At 41.9% G+C, this 22976-nt stretch overlaps 1 protein-coding gene across 2 annotated transcripts in view; it reads right to left on the bottom strand.

Moving 5' to 3' along the window:
- The window catches only part of Colgalt2 (collagen beta(1-O)galactosyltransferase 2), a 101268-nt gene that overhangs the window by 54861 nt on the left and 23431 nt on the right, over positions 1-22976 (bottom strand). The window contains exon 1 of one of the 2 annotated variants that reach the window (XM_076547617.1): positions 15215-15401. The exons of the other annotated variant lie outside the window; for it this stretch is intronic. Coding sequence (XP_076403732.1) covers positions 15215-15348 — 134 coding nt within the window. The 5' untranslated portion in view covers positions 15349-15401. Of the gene's footprint in view, positions 1-15214; positions 15402-22976 lie in introns of those variants that run through there. 2 annotated transcript variants of the gene reach the window in all.

Genomic DNA, 22976 nt, shown 5'->3' with positions numbered 1-22976 from the left:
ATGGTGGTAAACATGGCAAGAGGTGAGTCATCCTTCTTCCCGGTCCTCATTGGGGTGTGTCCTCTCAGCCTAATTAGAAATCCAGCAGGACGATTTGGCACTCACCATTGTAAACAGAGTCCAGCTGAGCCAGTTCAGGGGAAGGCAGCACCTTCTCCTTCAGGCCACCCTAGGACCAAGCAGGCTGGTGGGAGCCTTCGCTCCCCTAGCCCAGGCTATCCCGTGCTGAAGGAGTGTTTTACAGGCACAACAGAAGGATAACCAGTTGGTGTCCAATGGTCAGAATTCATTTCCCTGGAACTTCCTGGCTAAGTTTTCAAGTGTCTGTCTCCAAATTACCTCCTGGTGGGACATTATGGAAGCCTTTTACCTCCATTCCCACATGCTATATGAAGAAGAGGAATGGGGCGCCACCAGAGCCACGTTCAAACCTATTGACCCCAATTTCCTCAGCAGAGAATCCAAAAGGAACCACATTTCACCACACTGCGACCTGAATATGGTGAGTGGCAAAAGACCTTTGGTGCAGCATTCATACAAGGTTCTGATAAATGAATCTCATGCATTTTGCTTTTAATCCTTACAAATTCCAGGAAGTAGGGTCTTCCGTTTCCTGGATGAAAACACAGTCACAAAGCTGCTTTGTGAACATTAAACATCCTAATCTGAATGAAAAACCCCAAATGCTCCAAAATCTGAAATATTTAAAAAAAAAAAAAGTTTGGAGCATTTTGGATTTAGGGATTAGGAATAAAGTTAATTCAAATATTCCAACATCCCAAAGACTCAGTGTTAGGATCCTGTCCTCACTCCTGCACATGCACAGCTTAGGGTCTTTCGTCTTACATCATCAGGGGGCACTGGCCACTATTTACCGGCGTGGTCACACAATCTTCACCTTAAAAACCACATGCAGACCCCACCCTCTCTCTCTGCTCTCTGCCCTGCTCTGCTCCCCTCTTCCCCCACCCCACCATCCTCCTCTCTCCCCTCCCCCCTTTCCCTCCTAATAAAGTTCTGAAAACTAACACTGGGTTCTGTTGTGACCGTGACCTTTCCATGCGGTAACCAGCGCCGCTACCAGCACCGTTTATCATCCTTTCACTCAGAATCTAAAATATTCTGATCCCAAGCATTCTGGATAAGGGACACTCAGCCTGTACTGATAGCCCTGCCTAGTTAATCTGTAAATTAAAGAGGAATTTTCAAAAGAAGTAGATATAGCCATTTTGTTTGAAGTCTCAAGGGCAGCAATAACCAAACACCAAGCATAAAATTAAATGTCTCACATTAGCCAAATTTCTTAAAAATAGAAACTAAAGTCACCTGCACCTGATTTTATGCTGTCAATAGATAATGTTCTCTACAGGGGGCTGAATCTTCCAGGTTCAATCTTGACTAGATCATGCCACTCCATAACCATCAATTTCCTCACATATCCCCAAATTTACCACAAAGAAACAAGATGGGAAAAAAACGAAAACATGAAAAGCAACTCTGTGTGTGTGCTGTTGCTGTTGCTGTTATTGTTTGAGACAAGGATTTGCTATGTAGCCCTAGGCTAGCCTTGAACTCTTGATCCTTCTGCCTTTACCTCCCTCCTGAGTCTTGGGATTACAGTCTGCTACCACACCCCACTAAAAGTCATTATTTTACACATAAAATTTCCAAAGCCTTATAGCAATAACTTGCAAACATAAGTAGCTCATGAATAAGAAATGTATGAATTATAATCCAATAAAAGACATTTGGCCTTGATTCAGTAAGGATTAAAAATCCTCCAAACAAGCAGAATTTTTAAAAATCTAATTTATTTGCAAAATGATACATAATCTAAGGATCAATTCCAAATGCATATAGTCATGTCTGAACACAGATGAACAACAAGCCCCTAATAAATGTTCTAAACCCAACCAAAGAAGTATGCAGCAATTTCACATATTTATAGGGTACAGGGTGATACCTCAATATGTGCCTGGTCAGGTCTGCGACTTAGCAAGACTGCCACTGTATCGACAGGTGGTGACTCTGTCTTAGAACGTGTTGGAAACATTTTAAAATCTTCTCAACTGGCTACTTTGGAATATGTAATTAATTGTTATCAATCAGAATTATTGCCCTGTCCTGTACAGAAGCTGCACCCCTGGACCCCAGCTTCTTTTCTTCATCCCTCTTCCTGCACCTACGTGAGGTGTGGAGATTCACAAGATTCCACTCTTCTCTCCATTTATCTAACTTTTTTTTTTTTAAATTCAACACTTTTATGATGATCTCTTTGCTCCTAACATTCAACTTTCTGTTACTTGTCCTATCGATAACGTGTATTTTTGAAACTTTTCAAATATACTGAGTGTTGTTCTTTTTAACTCTTTGATCTGGATTAACTGATTAAACCAACACTGGGAGTCTTTTATTTTTAATCTTACAGTAATCTTATAGTATTCTTTTAAAACTATGGTCTAAGTGGTTTGACCTCCATTATTTAATAAACTGCCACGCTTATGAGATATCAATTATAAATGATGCAACATATTTGCTCTGTACGCAGCAGCCTCCTACAGATAGCATAGTCTCCAGGCTCAAGATCAGGAAGGGATGCAGGATCTCCCTCGCCATTTGTATCACTGATGCAGCCTCAGGGAACTGACTTACTGTGCCTCCCATGCCTCTGACCCTCTTAAGTAACAGAAGAAAAGACAAAAAGCAGAACAGCCCAAGGAAGCCGGGATGTTTATCTAATGATACACGGTTTACAACATACATAGACAACGATTGAGTTTCAGGGCTCAATCAAGAGGTCCGGATAGCAGGACAGATGAGATAAAGTGTAAGTCAAACTATGACTGAGAAGATGAAGTAAAAGAGACCTAGCCCTAAGCGTTGGGTACTGAGCTGTGAGAGGCGAAGAGCACTTTCTCCTAGACAGAGGCAAATATTCAGACTTTCAAGTAGGCTGGGACTTTACCTTGTTAGAGGCGCCCCCTGGAGAGGAGGACTGTGGGGTGACTGCTGCCAGCACTGGCTTCGCTCACACTAACAGCTGCATTAGAAAAAGGTTACAGTGAGAACCATCTGCTCACAGAGCTCGCGTTTGGACCCACAGCAAGTATCTGAGAGATGACCTATTATAAACATGATGCTCTGCACCCAGAGGGCACTGCCACTTAGGCAATCAAACTACTAACTATCTAGCCTTTTTACATTCTTGAACTTTACTGTAGAAATAATTTCGATGGCGTAGTGCTCAAGTTCAGAGAGACACAACACACATCAGGTTTTTAAAGGAACAAATTAATAACTGAGAACAAATTCATGACCTGGGTCAGCAGCAAGTATCAGAACTTTCTCTGAAAACAAGAAGCCTGGTGTCTGGCACCACCAAGCCTACCACCAACTGCCACCAACTACCACCAATCTACCACCAACCTACCACCAACTAGTACCAACACATCACCAACTACCACCAACATACTACCAACTACTACCATCTACCACCAATCTATCACCATCTACCACCAATCTACCACCAACTACCACCAATTTACCACGAACCACCAACAACCTACTATCAACTACCACCAACCTAACACCAACCTAGTGTGAAATTTCAAGCAAATTAATTTACCACTCAAGTTTGTTTTCTGTAGAACAAAACTGTTTTTTGCTTTAAAAGGGTGTCATGACAAATTTAAAATAAAAAAGATTCATTGGAAAGTATCCCATAGATAGTGTCGATTGTTATGTTTCTTATTGTACTTTGTATTATATAAAGTGTATCCACATATTTTAAAAGTAAAAGGTAAGAGAGTCTATGCCTTTAGGTAGACTTAATATAAGAACATGTAAATAGATGTAGTGTTGGAGAAGTGGTTAGGATTTGTAAGTTTACATAAATCCATTACACATAATGCCATGGATTATTTTCATGAAATGAATACAGGAGACTTAGCTGTTATTTTAGAAAGGCCAGGCATAGTAGCACAGAGGCAGGCGGATCTCTGTGAATCTAAGGTCAGCTTGGTCTATATAGTGAGTTCCAGGACAGCCAGAGCTATAGTGAGACCCTGTCTCAAGAAAAAAAAAAAAAAAGCTGGGCGGGACAGTGGTGGCGTACACCTTTAATCCCAGCACGTGGGAGGCAGAGGCAGGCAAATCTCTGTGAGTTCGAGGCCAGCCTGGTCTCCAAAGCAAGTTCTAGGAAAAGCACAAAGCTACACAGAGAAACCCTGTCTCAAGAAACTCTGTCTCGAAAAACCAAACATCAGACAAACAAACAAACAAACAAAACCCCCCAAAACCAAAAAAAACCCAAAAACCAAACTAAACAAACAAACAAAAAAACCAAAAACAATTAGGACATCTACTAGTTTAAGTAGCTGTTTTAGAGATTCACTGTGTGCCTCCCCAAGTTACTCACTCTCCCTCTCAGCCAATAACAGCTGATCTGAATTATTTGCCATTGATTATCTCCTGGGTGTCTGTATATACATGTTGTATGCACATGTATCAGTGTGTGCACAGAGGCCAGAGAATATCTGTTTTCCTTAATCACTTCTTCATCTTCCTTTTTGAGATGCTGTCTCCCACTGAACTTCTGGTTCACCAGTTGGCTATACTGGCTGGTCCTCCAGCCCAAGGGCTCCTCCTGTTTTCACATTCTCAGGAGTGGCATCATAGGCTTGGATCACGGGGGTACAGGGAATTCAAACTCAGTTCTTCGTGCTTGAACAGCGAACATTCTATGTCTGAGCCGTATCCCCAGGCTCCTCTTGCTCGTCAACAGATACATGTAACCCCAGGCAGACTACAATCTTCATTTAGACTGTTTTTGAATGTCATAGAAAGACTTACACTACCTCTATTTCCTGTGGCTCTAACATGGAAACTGAAGTTCATGCATGTTGATATTTGCATTTACAATTAATCACTGTCTGTGCTATAATGCTTCGTTCTACAATTGTACCATGATTTAGTAATCTACTTGACTGTCACTGGAGATTTTCCCAGAGTTTGCTATTACAGACAATGCTCTTCTGACCTCTCTTGCTGTACGACTCTATAGCCAGACATGGTGTTGTTGGGCTTTACATTTTTTTCCATCTTGTTGGGTAAGGAGTAATCTCTCACTGTGGTGTTCATCTGCATCATCTATTCACTGAGCAAATAGTGGGCTGTCATATATATATGGGCATTAGTGCTTCCTATTTGTGACCACACCACCCTGGGTTTACCCATTCTTCTACTAGGTCCTTGGATGGTTCTTGTTTACTCACAATTTTTTTTTCTCAGTATTATCCCTCTGTTGCAAATATTGAGTTCTGTGGGCTGCTTCTACTTTTACAGTGTCTTTGGATTAAAAGCTTCCCCTTAAAATAATTGTTTTTATTTATTAATAATGAGTATTCATACATAAACCTTGCTCTTTCAAATAAATCCAAGATCATGAATGATCTTGAGGGTTTTGTTGTTAGAGTTACGTTAATTCTGTTGACCAGCCTGGAGAGAATGTGATTACTGACGTGTCCTCCCCATGAACACCTATGACTCTGTGAAGCACGAATCTTAAAAGGTCTTATTAATAAAATCAAACCTGGAGCCAGGTATTGGGGTGAACGCTGAAAGATCAGGGAAGCAGAACAAGCCACAGCTTCCTCACCTGATCCTGTTTCCTCAGACTGGAAGCCTCTGAGTCTTCATCCAAAATGAATCTCAGCTGAACTGCTGCTCAAAAGCCTAAAAACTTAACCAGCTCTAGTTTCTGGTCCTCATGCCTTATATACCTTTCTGCTTCCTGCCATCACTTCCTGGGATTAAAGGCGTGAGTCACCATGTCTGGCTGTTTCCAGTGTGGCTTTGAACTCACAGAGATCCAGATGGATCTCTGCCTCTGGAATGCTAGGATTAAAGGCACGTGCTATCACCGCCTAACCTCTATGTTTAATATTATGGCTGTTCTGTTCTCTGACCCCCAGATAAGTTTATTGGGGTGCACAATATATCAACCACATTTCCCCTTTTTTTGTCTAAAATTAAAAAAGCTTATAACTAGTACAAGAAAAACTATATCCAATAAGTATATACAATATATACAGTCAAGAATTACATTAACAATGTCTATTCCATTAACATTTGACAGACTCAGACAAAAAAAACCTCCATTATATATATTAACAATATCCAGTCTAGTAATATTTGATAAACTCTGACAAAAATTTCATTACTTATCCTATTTAAAACAAGTAGTTCCTTTTTAAAAGTAGATTCAATAAGATTCAATAATTGACCTTTTTATCTTATCAACTCTGCATTTATTTCAGTCCCCTTTAAAGATTTCAATGCATTTTAGATTCTTCATGAGTACATTCATTATTGTGTTTGGTTTGTTCTTATGTGCCCTATGACTTTGAGTGTTTTTATAAATGCCATCTTTTAGGTGTGTGTGTGTGTGTGTGTGTGTGTGTGTGTGTGTGTGTGTGTGTGTGTGTGTGTGTAGCTCTCTAGTCCCAGTGACTTGAGTGCCTGAGGTGAGATTTCTTGAGTCCAAAAGTGTGAGACCAGTCTGGTGAACAAAGTGAGATCATCTACCAAAGGAAACAAACAGGGATTGAAGAGGTGGCTCAGCAGTTAAGCTCCTCTTCTTCCTCCTCCTCCTCCTCCTCCTCCTCCTCCTCCTCCTCCTCCTCCTCCTCCTCCTCCTGTGGACCTGAGTTCAGTTCCCAGCACCCACACTGGGTGGTCCACAACCTGTAATTCCAGCTCCAGGAGATGACTTTCCTCATCTGGTCTCCATGGGCACCACATTCAGGTGCATGTATCCCTCATTTAGACATAGACACACTTTAAATTAAAAAAAAAATCTTAAAACAAACATAAATAAATAAGATTTTTTAATGAGTATACTTTCTAGTAGGTGGTGGTAAATAGAAGTGTACTAGATTTTTATGTGTAAATTTTGTGAAATTTTCTGTCAACTCTTGTAACCTTCCTTCAAATTCTGCTGACTTTTCTATGCAATCATATCATCTAGGAATAATGATTACTTTATTTCTTCTTTTTAAACCTATAGCCTTTTATTTCTTTTTCTTTTTTGGTCATATTGTCAAGGGCATAACATCTGGAATACTGCAAGATAAGAGTGGTGTTATAAGTAGAGGACATGAAATTGGGTGGAGAGACCGTTGGAGTCATATTGGGAATTGAGGGAGGAAATGAGGGTATATATTTTATTGCATACATGTATAAAATTCTCAGAAGTGAAGAAAAACATAAGATTTATTATAGTAATGGTACCCATATCTTGTTTCTCATGCTAAAAGGGAACAGTTTATATTATCATGAAATATTCTGTCTACTATAGCCTGCTTTGATGTCTAGTTTTCCTATTGTTTTATTTTGTTTTGTAGATAGCATTTATGATTTTGATTTTCTTGCTTTCTTAGACAGCTGAGAGGTTCATTTTGAGTGATTATTGAGATATAACGAATATTTGTGCATCTCTTGAGGTAAACATACAGCTGTTTCCCATTCATTTGTTCCTGCCAAAAAACGCATTTATGGACTTTTTAAAACTTCTAATTCTTGGTATAAACCCAATTTATACTTAATGCAGTATCACTTTGACAGTTGGATTTAATTTGTTGGTATTTTGCCACCTAAGTGCATGGGTAAGATTATCCACAACTTTCTTTCTAATGTTGCTCTAGCAAGGGTTTAGTATTCTTAATCTCAGATAAGTTGGAAAATATTCCTTCTTTTTCTAATGAATTCAGTGAATACACAATGTTGCAAAATTAACCTATATGATCTTTCAGACCTGATTTCTTTCTTTCTTTCTTTCTTTCTTTCTTTCTTTCTTTCTTTCTTTCTTTCTTTCTTTCTTTCTTTCTTTCTTTCTTTCTTTCTTTCTTTCTTTCTTTCTCCTTCCTCTTTCCCTTCATTCCTTTCCCTTCTTTATTGATTTCTTCTTCTTCTTCTTCTTCTTCTTCTTCTTCTTCTTCTTCTTCTTCTTCTTCTTCTTCTTCTTCTTCTTCTTCTTCTTCTTCCTCCTCCTCCTCCTCCTCCTCCTCCTCCTCCTCCTCCTCCTCTTCTTCCTCTTCTTCCTCTTCTTCCTCTTCTTCCTCTTCTTCTCCTCCTCCTCCTCCTTTATAGTTTTTCAAGACAGGGTTTCTCTGTGCAGTTTTGGTGCCTACCCTGGATCTTGCTCTGTAGACCAGGCTGGCCTCAAACTCACAGAGATCTGCCTGCCTCTGCCTCCCAAGTACTGGGATTAAAGGCGTGTGCCACCACCGCCCAGCAATTTCTTCTTTTTTATCATTTTTATTTTTCCTGGAGCAGGGTCTTATGCATCTGAAACTCTTTTGAAACTCACTATGTAACTGAGAGTGACCGTGAATTTCTGGTCCTCCTGACTCCACCTCCTAAATGCTAGGATTACAAGTGTACCATCATGCCCAATTTTATTTGGTGCTAGAGCTTAAGTGAGGGCTGAGTGCAGGCCGGGCAAGCATTCTACCAACTAAGCTGAGTCTCCAGTTCCCTGACGATTATTTTTTGGGGGGAGGAAATTTCCTTTTGATTAGGTTTCTTTAGTGTTTATAGGAATACTTGGGACTTTTCCTCATGAGTCAAATTATTGTATTTTTTCTTTCTAAAACCTTTTAATCCTTTATCTAACATGTAAATTTGCATGTGATATTGGCTAGTACAAACTCATTTGTTGCGTTCTTGTATTCCTGTTAGTTGCATTGTTATTTATTCTGTCCATTTTGTACTGTGTTAAGATCAGTCTGACCAGGATTTTGTTAATTTTTAAATCCTATATTGGATCATTGATCCTCTTTGCTGTTTTTAGCTTCTTCTATTTCATTAATTTTTGTGTTTATAATTCCTTCTTTCATTGACTTTATTCTGGATTTTTGGAATTTGTGTCTTAAGACAATGATTTTTCTCATAGCTTATTTAGTGGCCTCTCTGTCTTCTAAATCTTTGTTATTATCTATTTTTTGATCTTTGACTGATTTTTTTTTACTTCAACAGCAATATTTGAGTTCCCTCTGTATTGGTCATTTCTGTCTGGTATTACTTCTCAGGAGTGTACAATTTTATCAGTTCTCTTCTATTTTAGTTTTGCTTTATATATATATTATATATATGTATATGTAATTCCTGTGAAATTCCCATGTGTGTCTGAAAAGAAAGTGTTTTTCAGCTGTGATTTTAAAGATTTTTCTCCCTTTTTTGCCTTACTTACATCTTCTCCATCTGTTTTATTTTTTCCTTTTGTGATAATTAATGATTAACATAGAAATTAGGATATACTTCTAACGACAAAACTTAAATTTAATAAACATTTTTATCCTCTCCAAAGGAATAAATAGCCTTGGAATGAATTAATTTCAAGTCAGCTCATATTCCAAATAAAACATTATCGTTATACCAAATTTGAGTTCTATCTTTATTTTGAATACCCTAATTAGATGCTTGGTAGTCTCTGAAGTCAACAGTCTGGTTGCCCAGCATGTTTACCACTTTCCCGGCTCATCGTTGCTTTCTGCACCGTAAACGCTTCGCTCCTTCTGATGTTGCTTTCTTTATTCCTCAAGAAGATAAGAGTAGGTGATTCCTTAGTCAGCACTCGGGTTGGATGTGTTCCCTCAAGTTCCTGAGTCAGAAGCTTGCCCTCCCGTGTGGCGGTGCTGGGAGGTGTTTGGGTCCCCAGGGCTTTGCAGGTGAGTGCAACACTGTTGTTACCCGAGGAAGAGATTCATTATCCCAGTACCAGGCTCCTTATAAAAGGGCAACTCTGGTCTCCTCTCTCTCTCCAGGATGTGCTCGCCCCCACCTACCTTCTGCCGGGATGATGCAGGAAGGTCTTTATCAGATGAGGGCATCTTGACCTTATATAGCCTGACCTCTGAGGCCTGAGGAGTTTGAGCCATGAATTTCTGTCATTAGAAATTATTCAGACAAGGGTACAAAAGGTCTCCTGATAATGATGGCTTGACTTCATATTTTTTTTTTCCTTTGACATGGTGAAGAGCAGCATGCATCCGGCAGGAATTGTCCTATCTTTTCTTAGTAGCGGTATGTGGCTGATGCACACTTGAGATGCTAAGAGGCAGCAGAGAGCCATAGCATGGGAAGGGAACTGCCTGAAACTCTCCAGTGCATGGCGTGGCTAAGCTGTGGTGCTCAGGAGGCTGAATGCACTAAACACTCTTTCAACTAGCCATCTTACAACTTAAGATGGATTCATCTGAGTGAGCTACCATGTGAGCCGAAGATCATCTGTGTTCTGTTACCTCAGAACAAAACATACCAAGAGAGTAACTATCAGGAATCAACTCTGGTTAGTTTGTTTAGTGTTTGAAAAGGTGTCCAATTGACTCTGTTGAAAGAAAATTCTGCTAATATAGAATTTTACAATCTGAGGGCTAAGTCAGAAGAACAAACTCAAAGTTATTGTTGGGAATAACCCACAGGTCTAAGAGTTTGGACCTTATGCTTATAGGGTACAAAATTTCATTTCTTTTATAATGGTTCTTCCGAGTAAAACTTCTCATTGACAACCGTTAAAACCCCGGCTTTGCTATCCCATACTTGTGTCTTATCCTCCTAGGCTGATACTGAAAGCTCTCGTTTCTGCACCTCACTCCAATAGACAGCACTCGTCCCCCCCACCCCCAAGTCCAGCGTGGGAGTCCGGCTAGTGTTCCCTTCTGTCCATCCCAGGCCCTTCTCTATGCCGCCCCACATACTGCACATCGAGACCCTGCAGGGGAGAGTTTCTGAACCTGTCAGCAAATGCGTTTGATTTAGTCTAGCCTGGACTGCCGTCAGGTGGCAGCTGCCTCAGGCTGCAGAAAGAAACCTGGGTTGGATGCCAGGTTGCAAATAAACTCGTGGCCATCTGCACGGCCATTCATGACTCAGCTATTCTTTATGAAAGGGTGCACTGTGTGAGGGAGGGGCAGAAGGCCAGACACTCTGAAAGGAAGCACTGCAGAGGACGTGACAAAGCCATTGAAGTCAGGACACCACATGGCCAATCTGACATGGGGGGGGGGGTGCTGTGGAGCAGCAGGAATAGCAATCACCAGCTCAAGAAGAATTATCATGAAGTTCATTTTATGGACACTGTACAATCACCACCCAAACAGAACAAGGCCAAATAACCTTATTGAGGTCTCAGAGTGAAGTAATCACTTTGGGGGATGAGCTGGAGAGATGCTGAGTTGGGAATGTAATCCTGTTCTTGACCATTTAAAAGAGGGACCCAGACCTATGCTTTCTATCTTTGGGAATTGGGGCAAGATTCTTACTATTTCTGAGCTTCAGTTTCCCTACGTGAACCTTAGAGGTGGCACAAAGACACGACACAAATCGCTGGCAGCCTACTGGCATCCGCTCTCCTCTTCATCCTACGTGGTAACAATTACGGCGTTATACAGTCAAAACACCACTTGGATCCAAGCAGGCACTCCCCCAAATCCCACACCTATGTATGTATGAGTTTAGGTTAATAATGTTTAAGAAGGGCCATAAATGACTTCCAGGAAGTCTCGCTAGGGCAGGAGAGTGTGTGATTGCTTTTCTTCCTTTAGTGCATTTTGCTGCTTGGGACTGGGATGAGATGGCAGACTACCATTCTGTATTAGAAGGGCAAAAACAAATCGGAGGGACTTGGGATGTAAAGTTGGAAGATGGGGTTCCTGATGTCATCATGGAATGGCCATGCTCATGGTCCTGGACTCTTTACCTCCAAATTCCTTCATGGAGAAAAATAATTTCTCATGAGTATTAGCTATTATTGTTCTGAGGGTTTGATCAAAGCCAAGATGATCTTTATGCAATGAGCTAAGCTTGATAGTTACTAAAATTTAAACTTGTAGCGATTCCTTTTTGAACGAGGAATCCTACTTCATAAGACCATATCCTATAATGTAGGTGGTCACATTCATAAAGAGGTATAATAAAAGTATATTTATTGTATCATCATTCATGGTGCCGAAGGATGAAAATAAACTAAATGTTCAACAAAAGGTGACAGTTAAACAAATCACGTGCTGCAAGCTGTCCACTAGCCCACAGCTGTTAACAGTCTGAGGAAGCAAATTCCCACTACTGGAACAGCGTTTTCCAGTACACCTGCAACAGCATTTCCTCTTTCATGGTATAGCCTGGGTATTTCTCCAGTCAAGAATGTGGTGTAGGTGCCCTCCTAAATCTGGGCAGCAACAGTGATGCTGTGGGATTTCCAAGAACAAGGCAAGATGGCTTCCTCCTTGTTCAGAGCACCCACGTCCAGAGTGCAAAGAGGCTGCCGGGTTTTGAGGTAGAGGAAGGCCCCATGTATGTCTTCTGCTCCTACCCACTGAGTCTGCCTGCTCCAGAGATGTGACCTGGGGTGGAAGAGCCTTCAGGTGACTCTGGCTCTGGCTCAAGTTCTTTGTGTTGAGAATCAAGAAATCATGGAGAAGATAAAGCCCCCCTGTTGTGCTCTGTGAATTTCTGAGCCACAGAAATGATCACTGTGAAACACCTGTCACTAGACGAAGCTTGGGGGAGTCTGCACTGTGCTCATAACAGGTTTTTAGAAATATTCCTCACCGTGTGCTTTTCCACACCATCTCAAATCTTCTTTTTCCACATTCGTTATGCTTAATTGCATCTTCAGGTGAAGGGGTTAAACTTTCCCACTTTTACAACTGAATTCAGGTTTCGGTCCTCTGAGAGGGACAAACAGGTGTCTTTCCTAACAAAGGGCCATTTATCAACAAATTACGCTCAGGGATGAGGGAGAGAGCAGAAACAAGGCCCGGGTCAGCCCTGCAATGTCTCAAGGACAGTTCCTACAACCTCTTGAAACTCACCCAAGTGTGTCCAAAGATAAACCTTTAATAAGCCAATTAAAAGAATACTAATGTAACTGCTGTTTGTTTAGACAGTTGTGTTTGAGATGATCTAATTGCTCCTGAAATTCCCTTAGCTGTGCTTAAAAGGAGTCTGCACGCTCCTCTCGGGGCCGTCTCCATTTTGTACAGGTGAACGACCCTGCATGCATGCTGGAATATTAATAAACACTCTTTGCTCTTGCATACTATTTGAGTCTGGCATCTTCCTTCAGTGTTTTCCCGGATCTTACACAGGTTTCCAGTAAGCAAGCAGGTTTCCAGCTCCTGCAAAATGTGCTAAAAGTCCAAAGAAGATAATATCCATGGCTTCATAGTTTTTAAAATCAGATAACCTATTAGCATCCTTAACAACTACAGCATTTCACAAAATATCACACACTCCGTTGATACCTCCTTTTCCATGACAAATTAGTAATTAAGAAAGAAAATAGTGAGTTCAGTGGCCAGGATCTAAAAACTGCACTATTTTAATCTAGACTGAGGTACATGCTGAACATAGCTTGCATTTTCCATCTCTGAACAGTGAGCCAGCCACAGCCACACCCATGTCTGGTCTGAGCAAGGTAAGCTTGGGACAGCGAGGTGAGAGTGAGACGATTTAGATTCCATCAATCTCTCTTTCCCAAGCATTGCGGGAAAACAGTGCACTTTTGGAATCCGTACACTGACCTTCAGTCTGATAACGACAGGGGGAAAATAAAACTTAATAATCCTCTTTGCATAGTGAAGAGGCTACTGAAAAAAAAAATGCAGACATTACCAGCAAGAAGTATAGGAAACTAAGACAGAAAGTAACAGAAATTTATGTCCATTAGTGGCTGGGCACGTGTCTTTAATTCCAGCACTCAGGAGGCAGAAGCAGGTAGATTTCTGTGAGTTCAAAGCTAGCTTGGACTATATAAGTCCCAGGCTAGCCAAGGATGTATAGTGAGATTCTATCCTAAAAAATAAACAGGTAAGTCCTTTATTGTGCTCTACAGCCTTCCCAAAAGCATTTCCCAAATCTTTTTAAGGTGGTGTTAGAAAGCAAGAGGTGTTCCGGTTCTCCACAAACACCGTGCAGCCATCACATAGTAAACGCAACACAGGACTTTCTATTTTTATAATTCCTAACCCAGCATGGAAGACGGGTCACAAACATCCTGCAGGATACAAGGACCCTTTAGAGAGAACATTAGCATTCGGGAACTCGGTGGGAAATTGCTTTAGTATACTACATGACAAAAGAGTCTCAGTCTGGGAGCAACAGGAAGTCAAGGCACAGAGGAGGAAGAGGCGGGTGGAAGTCACAAAGTACCCTTCTCTCAAGGGACCAGCTGTTTATTATATATTTAGAACCCTCCCTATATCAGAAAGTTTGTGAAAAGCACTTGAGAACAATTATTATTTTATACTGACAAGAAATCGTCTACAAGCTCAGAAAGGATCTCCCTCTGGAAGTAAGGGAGCCGGAGAACACAGTGGGAGGTGGCGCAGACTTCCGGCGAGCGCTCAGAAGCCCTCTCAGTCCCAGGTTGCTGGACCTGAGCCAAGGATGCCGCAGAGAGGGATCGATGAAGACTTACAGATGAAATATTAGCAGAGAAGCCCCAACCTCGCCCCTCCCTAGCTTCCTGACCCTGTGGACACAGAGTCATCAGTAAACATAAGTCCCTACATTGGACGGCTTTATTTCATGCTTTTCCATACAGAACCTGAAGCCTCAGGAGACACTGGGCACCTCACGAGCGTGTCACCGCCATCTCCTCCAGCTTCTTGGTGGCCTTCCCGGCCATGGTGCTCCTCTGCTGGTGGCCAGTAATGAGGACCTTCCTGGTCGGTGGTCCTTCTCAGGCTCCAGTGTGTTCCGGACATGGCCTCTAAGGCCCAGACAGCTCTCTGGGACCTGAGCTGACTACAGACTTGAAAAAGAGCCTCTGAGGGCGGTGGTGGCGCACGCCTTTAATCCCAGCACTCGGGAGGCAGAGGCAGGCGGATCTCTGTGAGTTCGAGGCCAGCCTGGTCTACAGAGCGAGATCCAGGAAAGGTGCAAAGCTACACAGAGAAACCCTGTCTCGGAAAATAAATAAATAAATAAATAAATAAATAAATAAATAAATAAATAAATAAATAAATAAATAAATAAATAAATAAATAAATAAATAAAATAAAAAGAAAGAAAGAAAAAGAGCCTCCGATTCTACCCAGAGTTCCTACCTCATGCTCTTCCTGTCTTGGGCTTTGCTGACAGGATGGCTACTCTCTTGGATGCTGTCTTAGCAGCATGTATCTCCACCCATAGTCTGTGTCTCAACACTCACCATGTCACAGGCCACATGCACACATATCTGGCTCCTGGGTGCTCATACAAGTGGAGTTGCTCCTGCAGATGTCTTCTTAGGTCTTGTGTAAAACCTGGATCCTGTTTTTCAGTGGGTCCATCCCTCAAGCTCATCAGCAGAGGCAGGCCATACCTGAATCCCCAGCATGACGGAGAAAATCCATGGGTCAAGTGCAGCTCCTTATGGCCAAGTGCTCAAGGCAGAAATGGCAAGTTACTGCATAGGTAAGAAAGCCAGTCCAGAAGAGAAAGCCAGAAGGACCCTGCAGCACGTTTTTATCTGTGGTTGCGATCTCGGGATTTGGGCACAGAAGAAAGGAAAAGGTCTTCCTGTGCTGTTTGAGGGGAGCTGTACGAAAGGGGCCACGTGGAAGCCAGATTTATTCCACTCTCCTGTGTGTCACTGGCCACTCTCATATGTGGCTAACAAAGGTGGAAGCCTGCGGCGAGGGCATTTGCCTGTGTGCCAGGGAGCACACTTTAAATAGTTGGGGGAAACATCCTCTTACTCCACTCCCATATGCTGAACGTTGTTCTTGTTTTCCCAATTCTCTGTTTTTATAAGTATTTCTGTAATTCTATTACAGAAATTTGGTTAATAACACTTCAGCTGCATCTCTCGTAATTTTCTTAGAAAAGAGATGGAACTATGAGATTAGCAGTGAAAGGACATCAAGGCAGGGAGAAGGCTGTGCATTTACGTTAAAAAGCACCCCCCACAAAAGAAAGTTTACAGTATGAATGCTCGAGCCTGATTCTACATCCTCACCAACCTTGCATAATGCCATCCTCTTAATTCCGCCAGTTACTCTTTAACGTGCCACATAGGAGTCACACTTCATTAACTCTAAGGACCGCTTTCTCTGAATTCACTGGCACCCTGCAGTCGCCAGCATCAAGCAGTCACTTGGTAGTGGATGTGACTTGGTTATCTGTGCTGACAGAACATGGTTGCTCATTCTGGTTTACATTAAAGAAATACAATCTTTTAAAACTTTCCCAGCCAGACGGTGGTGGTGCAAGCCTTTAATCCCAGCACTTGGGAGGCAGAGGCAGGCGGATCTTTGTGAGTTCAAGGCCAGCCTGGTCTACAGAGCGAGATCCAGGAAAGGTGCAAAGCTACACAGAGAAACCCTATCTCAAAAAACAAAAACAAACAAACAAAAAACTTTCCCATAGGGCTGGAGAGATGGCTCAGAGGCTAAGAGTACTGGCTGCACTTCCAGAGGTCCTGAGTTCAATTCCCAGCACCCACATGGTGTCTCACAACTATCTATAATGAGATCTGGTGCCCTCTTCTGGTGTGCAGGTATACATGGAGAGAGAACACTGTATATACAATAAATAAATAAATCTTAAAACAACAACAACAACAAAACCTTTCCCATCAAAAGGCACTTTGAGAGCATTCAAGGAAAGAATTTGAGCCACAGTTGTGACATAGACCAACATCGGGTCCGAGGCAGCATCGGTGACTTAGAAGAGAACTATGAAACCAAAGCAGACTACACTTCCTAGCCGAATGCTGCCACCTAAGCTCAAGAAGGCGGAGAATAAGGTCACAAATAAAGGAGACCCTGGCGCTTGTGGGGTGGCGACGCTGTGGACATGGACTCTGCTGTGACGTTTCAGACACATCTCAGTCCACTTACTTCTTTTATATTTTCTTTTCTTGTGTTCACAAGATATAAATAGCTATGCCTCTAAAAGTAACTCCAAAAGAGCCCTTTTGATAAGCATGAAATAAATACTTTGAATGATAAGAAAGAATTACATTACAGTTTAGACTGCAACTTCTTTCTCTGTAATACACAAAATAACAGCATATTTTATACTTAGTGAAATACCATATTGAAAACATGAGCGTATTCTATAGTACTAGAAACTGGGGATATTTTTAAAATGGTATTTAATACTTGTAACAAGTCATGTGGCCTTTATTTTTATTTGCTTTGGAGTCTTGCCTTCCTAATAGGTTGTTACTCTTTGAAAGAACATTAGAATTAGAGTCGGTGGCTAGGGAACTGAGACAACAGCTTCATTTGGTGGGACTCTCTGTGGCACTATTTAAAGTGGTCCTGTCTCCAGAGTCCACAGGTCAAAGCCAGCTCCTCAGACAAAACACTTTAGAAAGAGCCTCACTCTATTGTTAACTTTCATTTGCCAAAGTTATCTTCATTAAAAAAAAATGACAAAACTAAAATACTATATTTTACTGAACTGCATACTGAGGTTCACCTTACTCGGCAGCCACTGTTGCCAGGGTGCATCCTTCTAATGCAGATGAACAGGGAAGCACAGAATGCAGCCTGCTCACTAATGAGACCCATTATCAATCCCAAAGGAAAGTGGTCCTATACAATGGGGAAATTAGAAACACATTAACTAAGCCAACAGAGTTAACATTGCCAGCAAGAGTTAGCATCATCAACCTCTGGATAGGATGCTAAAGACACATGGGTTATGGTACACCAGCACCAAGAGGATGCTAAAGACACATAGGTTATGGTATACCAGTGCCAAGAGGACATGGAAGAGTAGGTCACAAAGAAATACCACAGAAATCAAATTGTATTAAAACATATCAGTGATAGGAAAGAGAAAAAAGATTAAAATTAAATATTAATTCAACTTAAAGGAGACTAGAGAGACAGAAAGACAATACAATAGATGGTCTTGAACCATGTCTTATTTAAAAAAACAAAGACAGTTCAGGTCTTGTAGTAAGGCCTTTGATCTGTCCTTGAGCTGAATTTTTGTGTAGGGTGAGTGACAGGGATCTAATTCCTTTCTTCTACACATGGCTACTCAGTTTTCCCAGCACCATTTGTTGAAGAGGCTGTCTTTGATTGAATGTATGATTTTGGAATCTTTGTAAAAAGATCAGACATCTGATCTTTTGTATTGTTGGTTAGGGTTGTCCAAGAGACTCGCAAAACATTATAGGCCATTGCTCTTGCCCTTGGTGGCCCCCTAGAGATGGAAGGTGAGTCCCTATTGCTGAAGACATCATGCACTTCAGACAAGAGACTCAGAGGCCTCTGAGCTGGAACTGACTTGAAAGCCTCCTCCCTCAAGCCCAGCTTCCATGATCCCAAAAGGCACACGCAAGTTTCCAAAGAAGAGAAGCAATCAATAGACCATGATATGATGCCTATGAACCACGATGACCAGCATGCATGATAACCTTAAGGGTAGAGTAGTAGCACACATATCTTGGTTATAATCAACAGCTCTCTAATTGTGTTTAAGACCTGTACAACAAGAGGGAAACCATGCCTGGTATTGGAGATCTAGTCAACTACCAAGGTCTGATAGAGTCCCAGATCTCGGAGGAGAACCTACAATTACCTCTTTAGTAGATCAGCATAATCCCTAACTACATTCTAAATATTTGTCCTTATACCCACCAATAAGTGCCATTCTCAGCCCTCATCAAGAAAACTTCTCTTTGCAACAAATGGAGACCATTACAGAAAACTGCAACCAGTTAAATGCAAAGTTATGGAGTCTAGTCTCAATTAATAAATCTACAGTACAATTGCCACACCTGAGGCTCCAGGATCATTGCAGAAGAGGGGTGACCGAAGCCATAGACCAGGGAGTTTGCTGTGAGAGTGTGTCTCCTAGGGATGTCAGAAACCACAGTCATGAAGTCTCACCAGCACGGCTGTCGGAACATTAGCTGAACAGGAATGACACCAATAAACAGGCTAACATGAGGCCTCAACCCCACACAGGCAACTGAAGAATACTGAGAGGGGGAGAATTAGTCATTCTGAGGGAAGAGCACACCAATTGGCTATCCAATATCACAGTTATCCCTGAAAACACACATACAAGTAACATTATACAGACTGAGTACGTTATATTTATGTATTTAGGAACACACACACACACACACACACACACACACATACACACACACATCTATATGCATGTAAAACAATTAATGAAAGAAGAGGCCAGAGTCAGGCGGTAGCACATGCCTTTAATCCCAGCACTCAGGAGGCAGAGGCAGGCAGATCTCTGTGAGTTCAAGGCCAGCCTGCTCTACAGAGTTCCAGGACAGCCAGGGCTACACAGAGGAAGCCTGCCTTGAATCCCTCCCCCACACAAAAAAAAAAGAGGCCAGGAATTTGAAAGAGAGCAAGGAGGGTTATATGGGAGAGCTTGGAGGGAGGAAAAAAGGGGGAGATGGTGTAATTATATTAATCTCAAGAAAAAATGTTAAAAATCAGATTACTGAATCTTTGGAAGCTTAATTCTGGGTTACCTGTTCTATTTCATTCATGTTCTATCTAAACATCTGTTTTTGAGCTAGTATCATGCACATTTAACTGTATTTAACTATAGGTCTGTAGTATAGTTTGAGATCACGAATTATGAGGTCATAATTCATTGTTCATCCACTCAGGATTGCCTCGTCTAGCCAAGCTCTTTTGTGGTTCCATATGAATTTTAGGACTTTCCCTCCCTATTTCTGGAAGAATAGCCTTGGAGATTTGGTGGGCATTGCCCTGGATCTGCAGGTCACTTTGGAAATATATAGTCTCTTTCTTTTCTTTCTTCCTTTTTTCAACATTAATTCTGCTAATTCATGAGCATGGGAGGTTCTTCCATCTTCTGGTGACTTCTTCATTCTTCAGTACCTTAAAATCTTACTTCCCTGGTTGTTTATTCCTAGGTATTTTATCCTTGTGAATTTATTATAAATGGATTTTCCCTGATTTTGTTCTCAGCATGTTCAGTCTATAGAAAAGCTGCTTATTTGTTTGCATTGGTTTTGTATTCTCAAGCTTTGATGAAGGTTCTTATCAGTGCTATTACTCCAAGACAGAAGCAAGTTTTCTGAAAGTTGACAAATGGGGCTCAGTGAGCGAGCAATTTCTGTGGGAGTGTGCTGACTTGAATTCAGATGCCCAGCGCCTGGCTTTGCTGTTGGTAACTCTTCAAACTGTGCTGTTTTGCGCTCTTTAAAAACCCTCCTCACTTCCTCCAGACAGGCAGTGCATCTATAATCCCAGCACTCCTACAGTGAGATGGGGAACCCTCTCCTGAGAAGGTCCCAGGCCAGCTAGCCCAGGCTATGCCGTGGCAAACTAGAGACCCTGTCTCAGACAAGGTGGGAGGTGAGGGCTGACCACTGAAGTTGCCCTCTATCCTCAATACTCTGCACAGTTAATACACACCAGGAAGAGAAAAGCGTCTAGAAAACAAGACAGGGAAATCCGTGGAACTAAAATGCAGGTTGCGAATTAAAAGATTATAAACTTCCTGATAGGAATTAAAGCACAGAGAGGTGAGAAATATTCTTGTTTCCAGGAGAAACCACATGAAAGCACTTGAAGATGAAGGAGTGTGAGGCATGCAGACTATTGGCATGCAGACGTAATGGCTATTACGTCAAGCCATTAAAGAGATATAAATACACACGGAAGAACAGAGCAACAGGATGAAGCGCAGGTGTAGTGTGTGAGGTCTTTGCAGCATTCCTGCAGCATGCTTGAATTTGTATGCTTGAATTATTTCAAAATTAAAAGTAAAAAACTAGATAATCCACATGAAAGCCTTTTGGTGTTTTATTTTGTTTTTATCTATCTATCTATCTATCTATCTATCTATCTATCTATCTATCTATCTATCTATCTATCTAATCATCTATCTATCGTGTGTGTGTGTGTGTGTGTGTGTGTGTGTGTGTGTGTGTGTGTGTGTGATCTGCATATATGTATGAGCACCACATTCTCATGTGGTACCCATGGAGGGCGGAAGGGGCAGAAGAAGGCATCAGATCTCCTGAAACTGGGAATACAGATAGCTGTAAACCCCAGTGTAGGGAACCAAACCTGGGTCCTGTGCAAGAAAAAATGCTCTTAACCACTGAGCCATCTTTTGCTGTATTTATAAGATTGAAGTTAGAGGAATTCCCTTTGTAAGCTGTGAAATGAAACCTAGTAGATGAAAAGGGTAGCTGTGTAGACCTGTTAGGAGTCATGACATATTAATCTGCAGATCTGCGGAAATGAACCCAAATGAAGATCAGAGAGGCGGCTGTCAGAGGTAAACGTGATTTCTTAAATGAGGCTCAAGAGGAACAAATTTCCCTTCTGTTTCAGCGTTCCTGAACAGCATTTTAATGAGAGATTGACATTTTTGTAATCAACCTAATTCCCTCAAATCCCTTCCTGAGAAAAAAGGTGTAAATAAATGGACAGATGTTTGATGCCCACGGCCTGGCTTGTCGATGCTAACTCCTCAAATTCTTTCTGTTTCTCACTCCACCCTCTTTATAAGTTCCCCCCACTCTCTCTAAACAGTGATCGCTGTGCTCTTTTCAGATTTAAACTGTAAATTATGTTACACAAGGCTACACAAGGCCATTTTCAGGCAAGCACATAATGTACCGTGAGCAGGGCCACTCCACACCCCTGCTGCCCTCCTCTTTCCTTCCCCTCCCCCTTCCCATTGGTCCCCTTTGTCCCCTGGGACGGTTTATCTTCTGCTTCTGTCTGGGAATGTGTGGATCTGTTTATCTGTCATAAGCAGATCATCTTGAAGATTATTTTCATATTAGCTACATTAGACAATATCACTCCCGCCACATACACCAAATTTCTCAACACTCAGAACACTGGCGATAATGCACAAGGTTAACATACTGAGAGAATATGCTGGAAGGATATTTGTGCTGAAATTTTAAAATTGGGGGGAATATGTTATTTTTTTAACGTGACTTATTAGACATAACTTGTATTTATTCTTCTCTTGCTCGTATTCTGTGAACACGGAGCTGAAGGCTTTGCCCCGAGAGGAAGCTGAGCAACCCTAATGCATAGACACCGGAGAGTGAGTACAGTTTTCACACACAGTGCCCATTCCCCACATTCCTGTCGGTACCATGGCGCTGCCAGCTGCTGTCACATCATCAGGCAATAGGGTCCTTTGTCTAGCACTGAATACAGAGAGGACCCCAAAAAACCCTGGCTCTGGGGCCCAGGTTTTGTCCCTAAACATCTACAGGTACCATCCAGTGACTTGAATGGATGACATTGTGAGAGACCACATTCTCTAACTCAAAGCAGGGTCACTGCTCTGACAATTGAAAACTCAAGCTTAGTGAGTTTATATTTATATTTAAAAAATGTTTTTTTTGTTTGTAGAAAACAAAATAGGCCTTGGTACTTTGTGGTGCTCTGAATGAGAACGGCCCCATAGGCTCACATATTTGAATGTGTGGTTCCCAGTTGGTGAACTGTTTAGGGAGGATTAGGAGGCTGGTCTTGTTGGAGGAGGTGCGTCACCTGGAGGTGGGATTCGGGGTCTCAAAAGCCCACTCCAGACTCTTGCTCACTCTTTGCCTCCGTCTTGTGGATAAGATGGAAGCTCTCAGCTGCTGCTCCAGTGCCTGCCTGTCGCCTGCTGTCTCGCTCCCTGCTATGACGATCGTGGACTAACCCTGTGGTGTTTAAGCAAGCCCCTGATTAAATACTTTCTATCATGAGTTGCTTTGGTCATGGTGTCTCTTTACAGCAATAGGACAGGGACTAACTCAGTGTTCCACAAGCTTCTTCAGCGGGTTGTCATCATAGTTTCCAAGTTTAGGATCTCCCTAAGGGTGTTTGGCCCTCTGAATCCCCTCACGGAGGGCGACAGCCACGGACAGCTCTGCTTCATAATTGCCAGATGTCTCCAAACCACTCCAAGACTTAAAAAGCCCCATAGAGAAAGGAAGTAACCAA

The sequence above is a fragment of the Peromyscus maniculatus genome, chromosome 11 (assembly GCF_049852395.1).
Source record: "Peromyscus maniculatus bairdii isolate BWxNUB_F1_BW_parent chromosome 11, HU_Pman_BW_mat_3.1, whole genome shotgun sequence".
Classification (NCBI taxonomy): Eukaryota; Metazoa; Chordata; class Mammalia; order Rodentia; family Cricetidae; genus Peromyscus; species Peromyscus maniculatus.
This window is presented reverse-complemented; position numbering and strand designations above follow the sequence as displayed.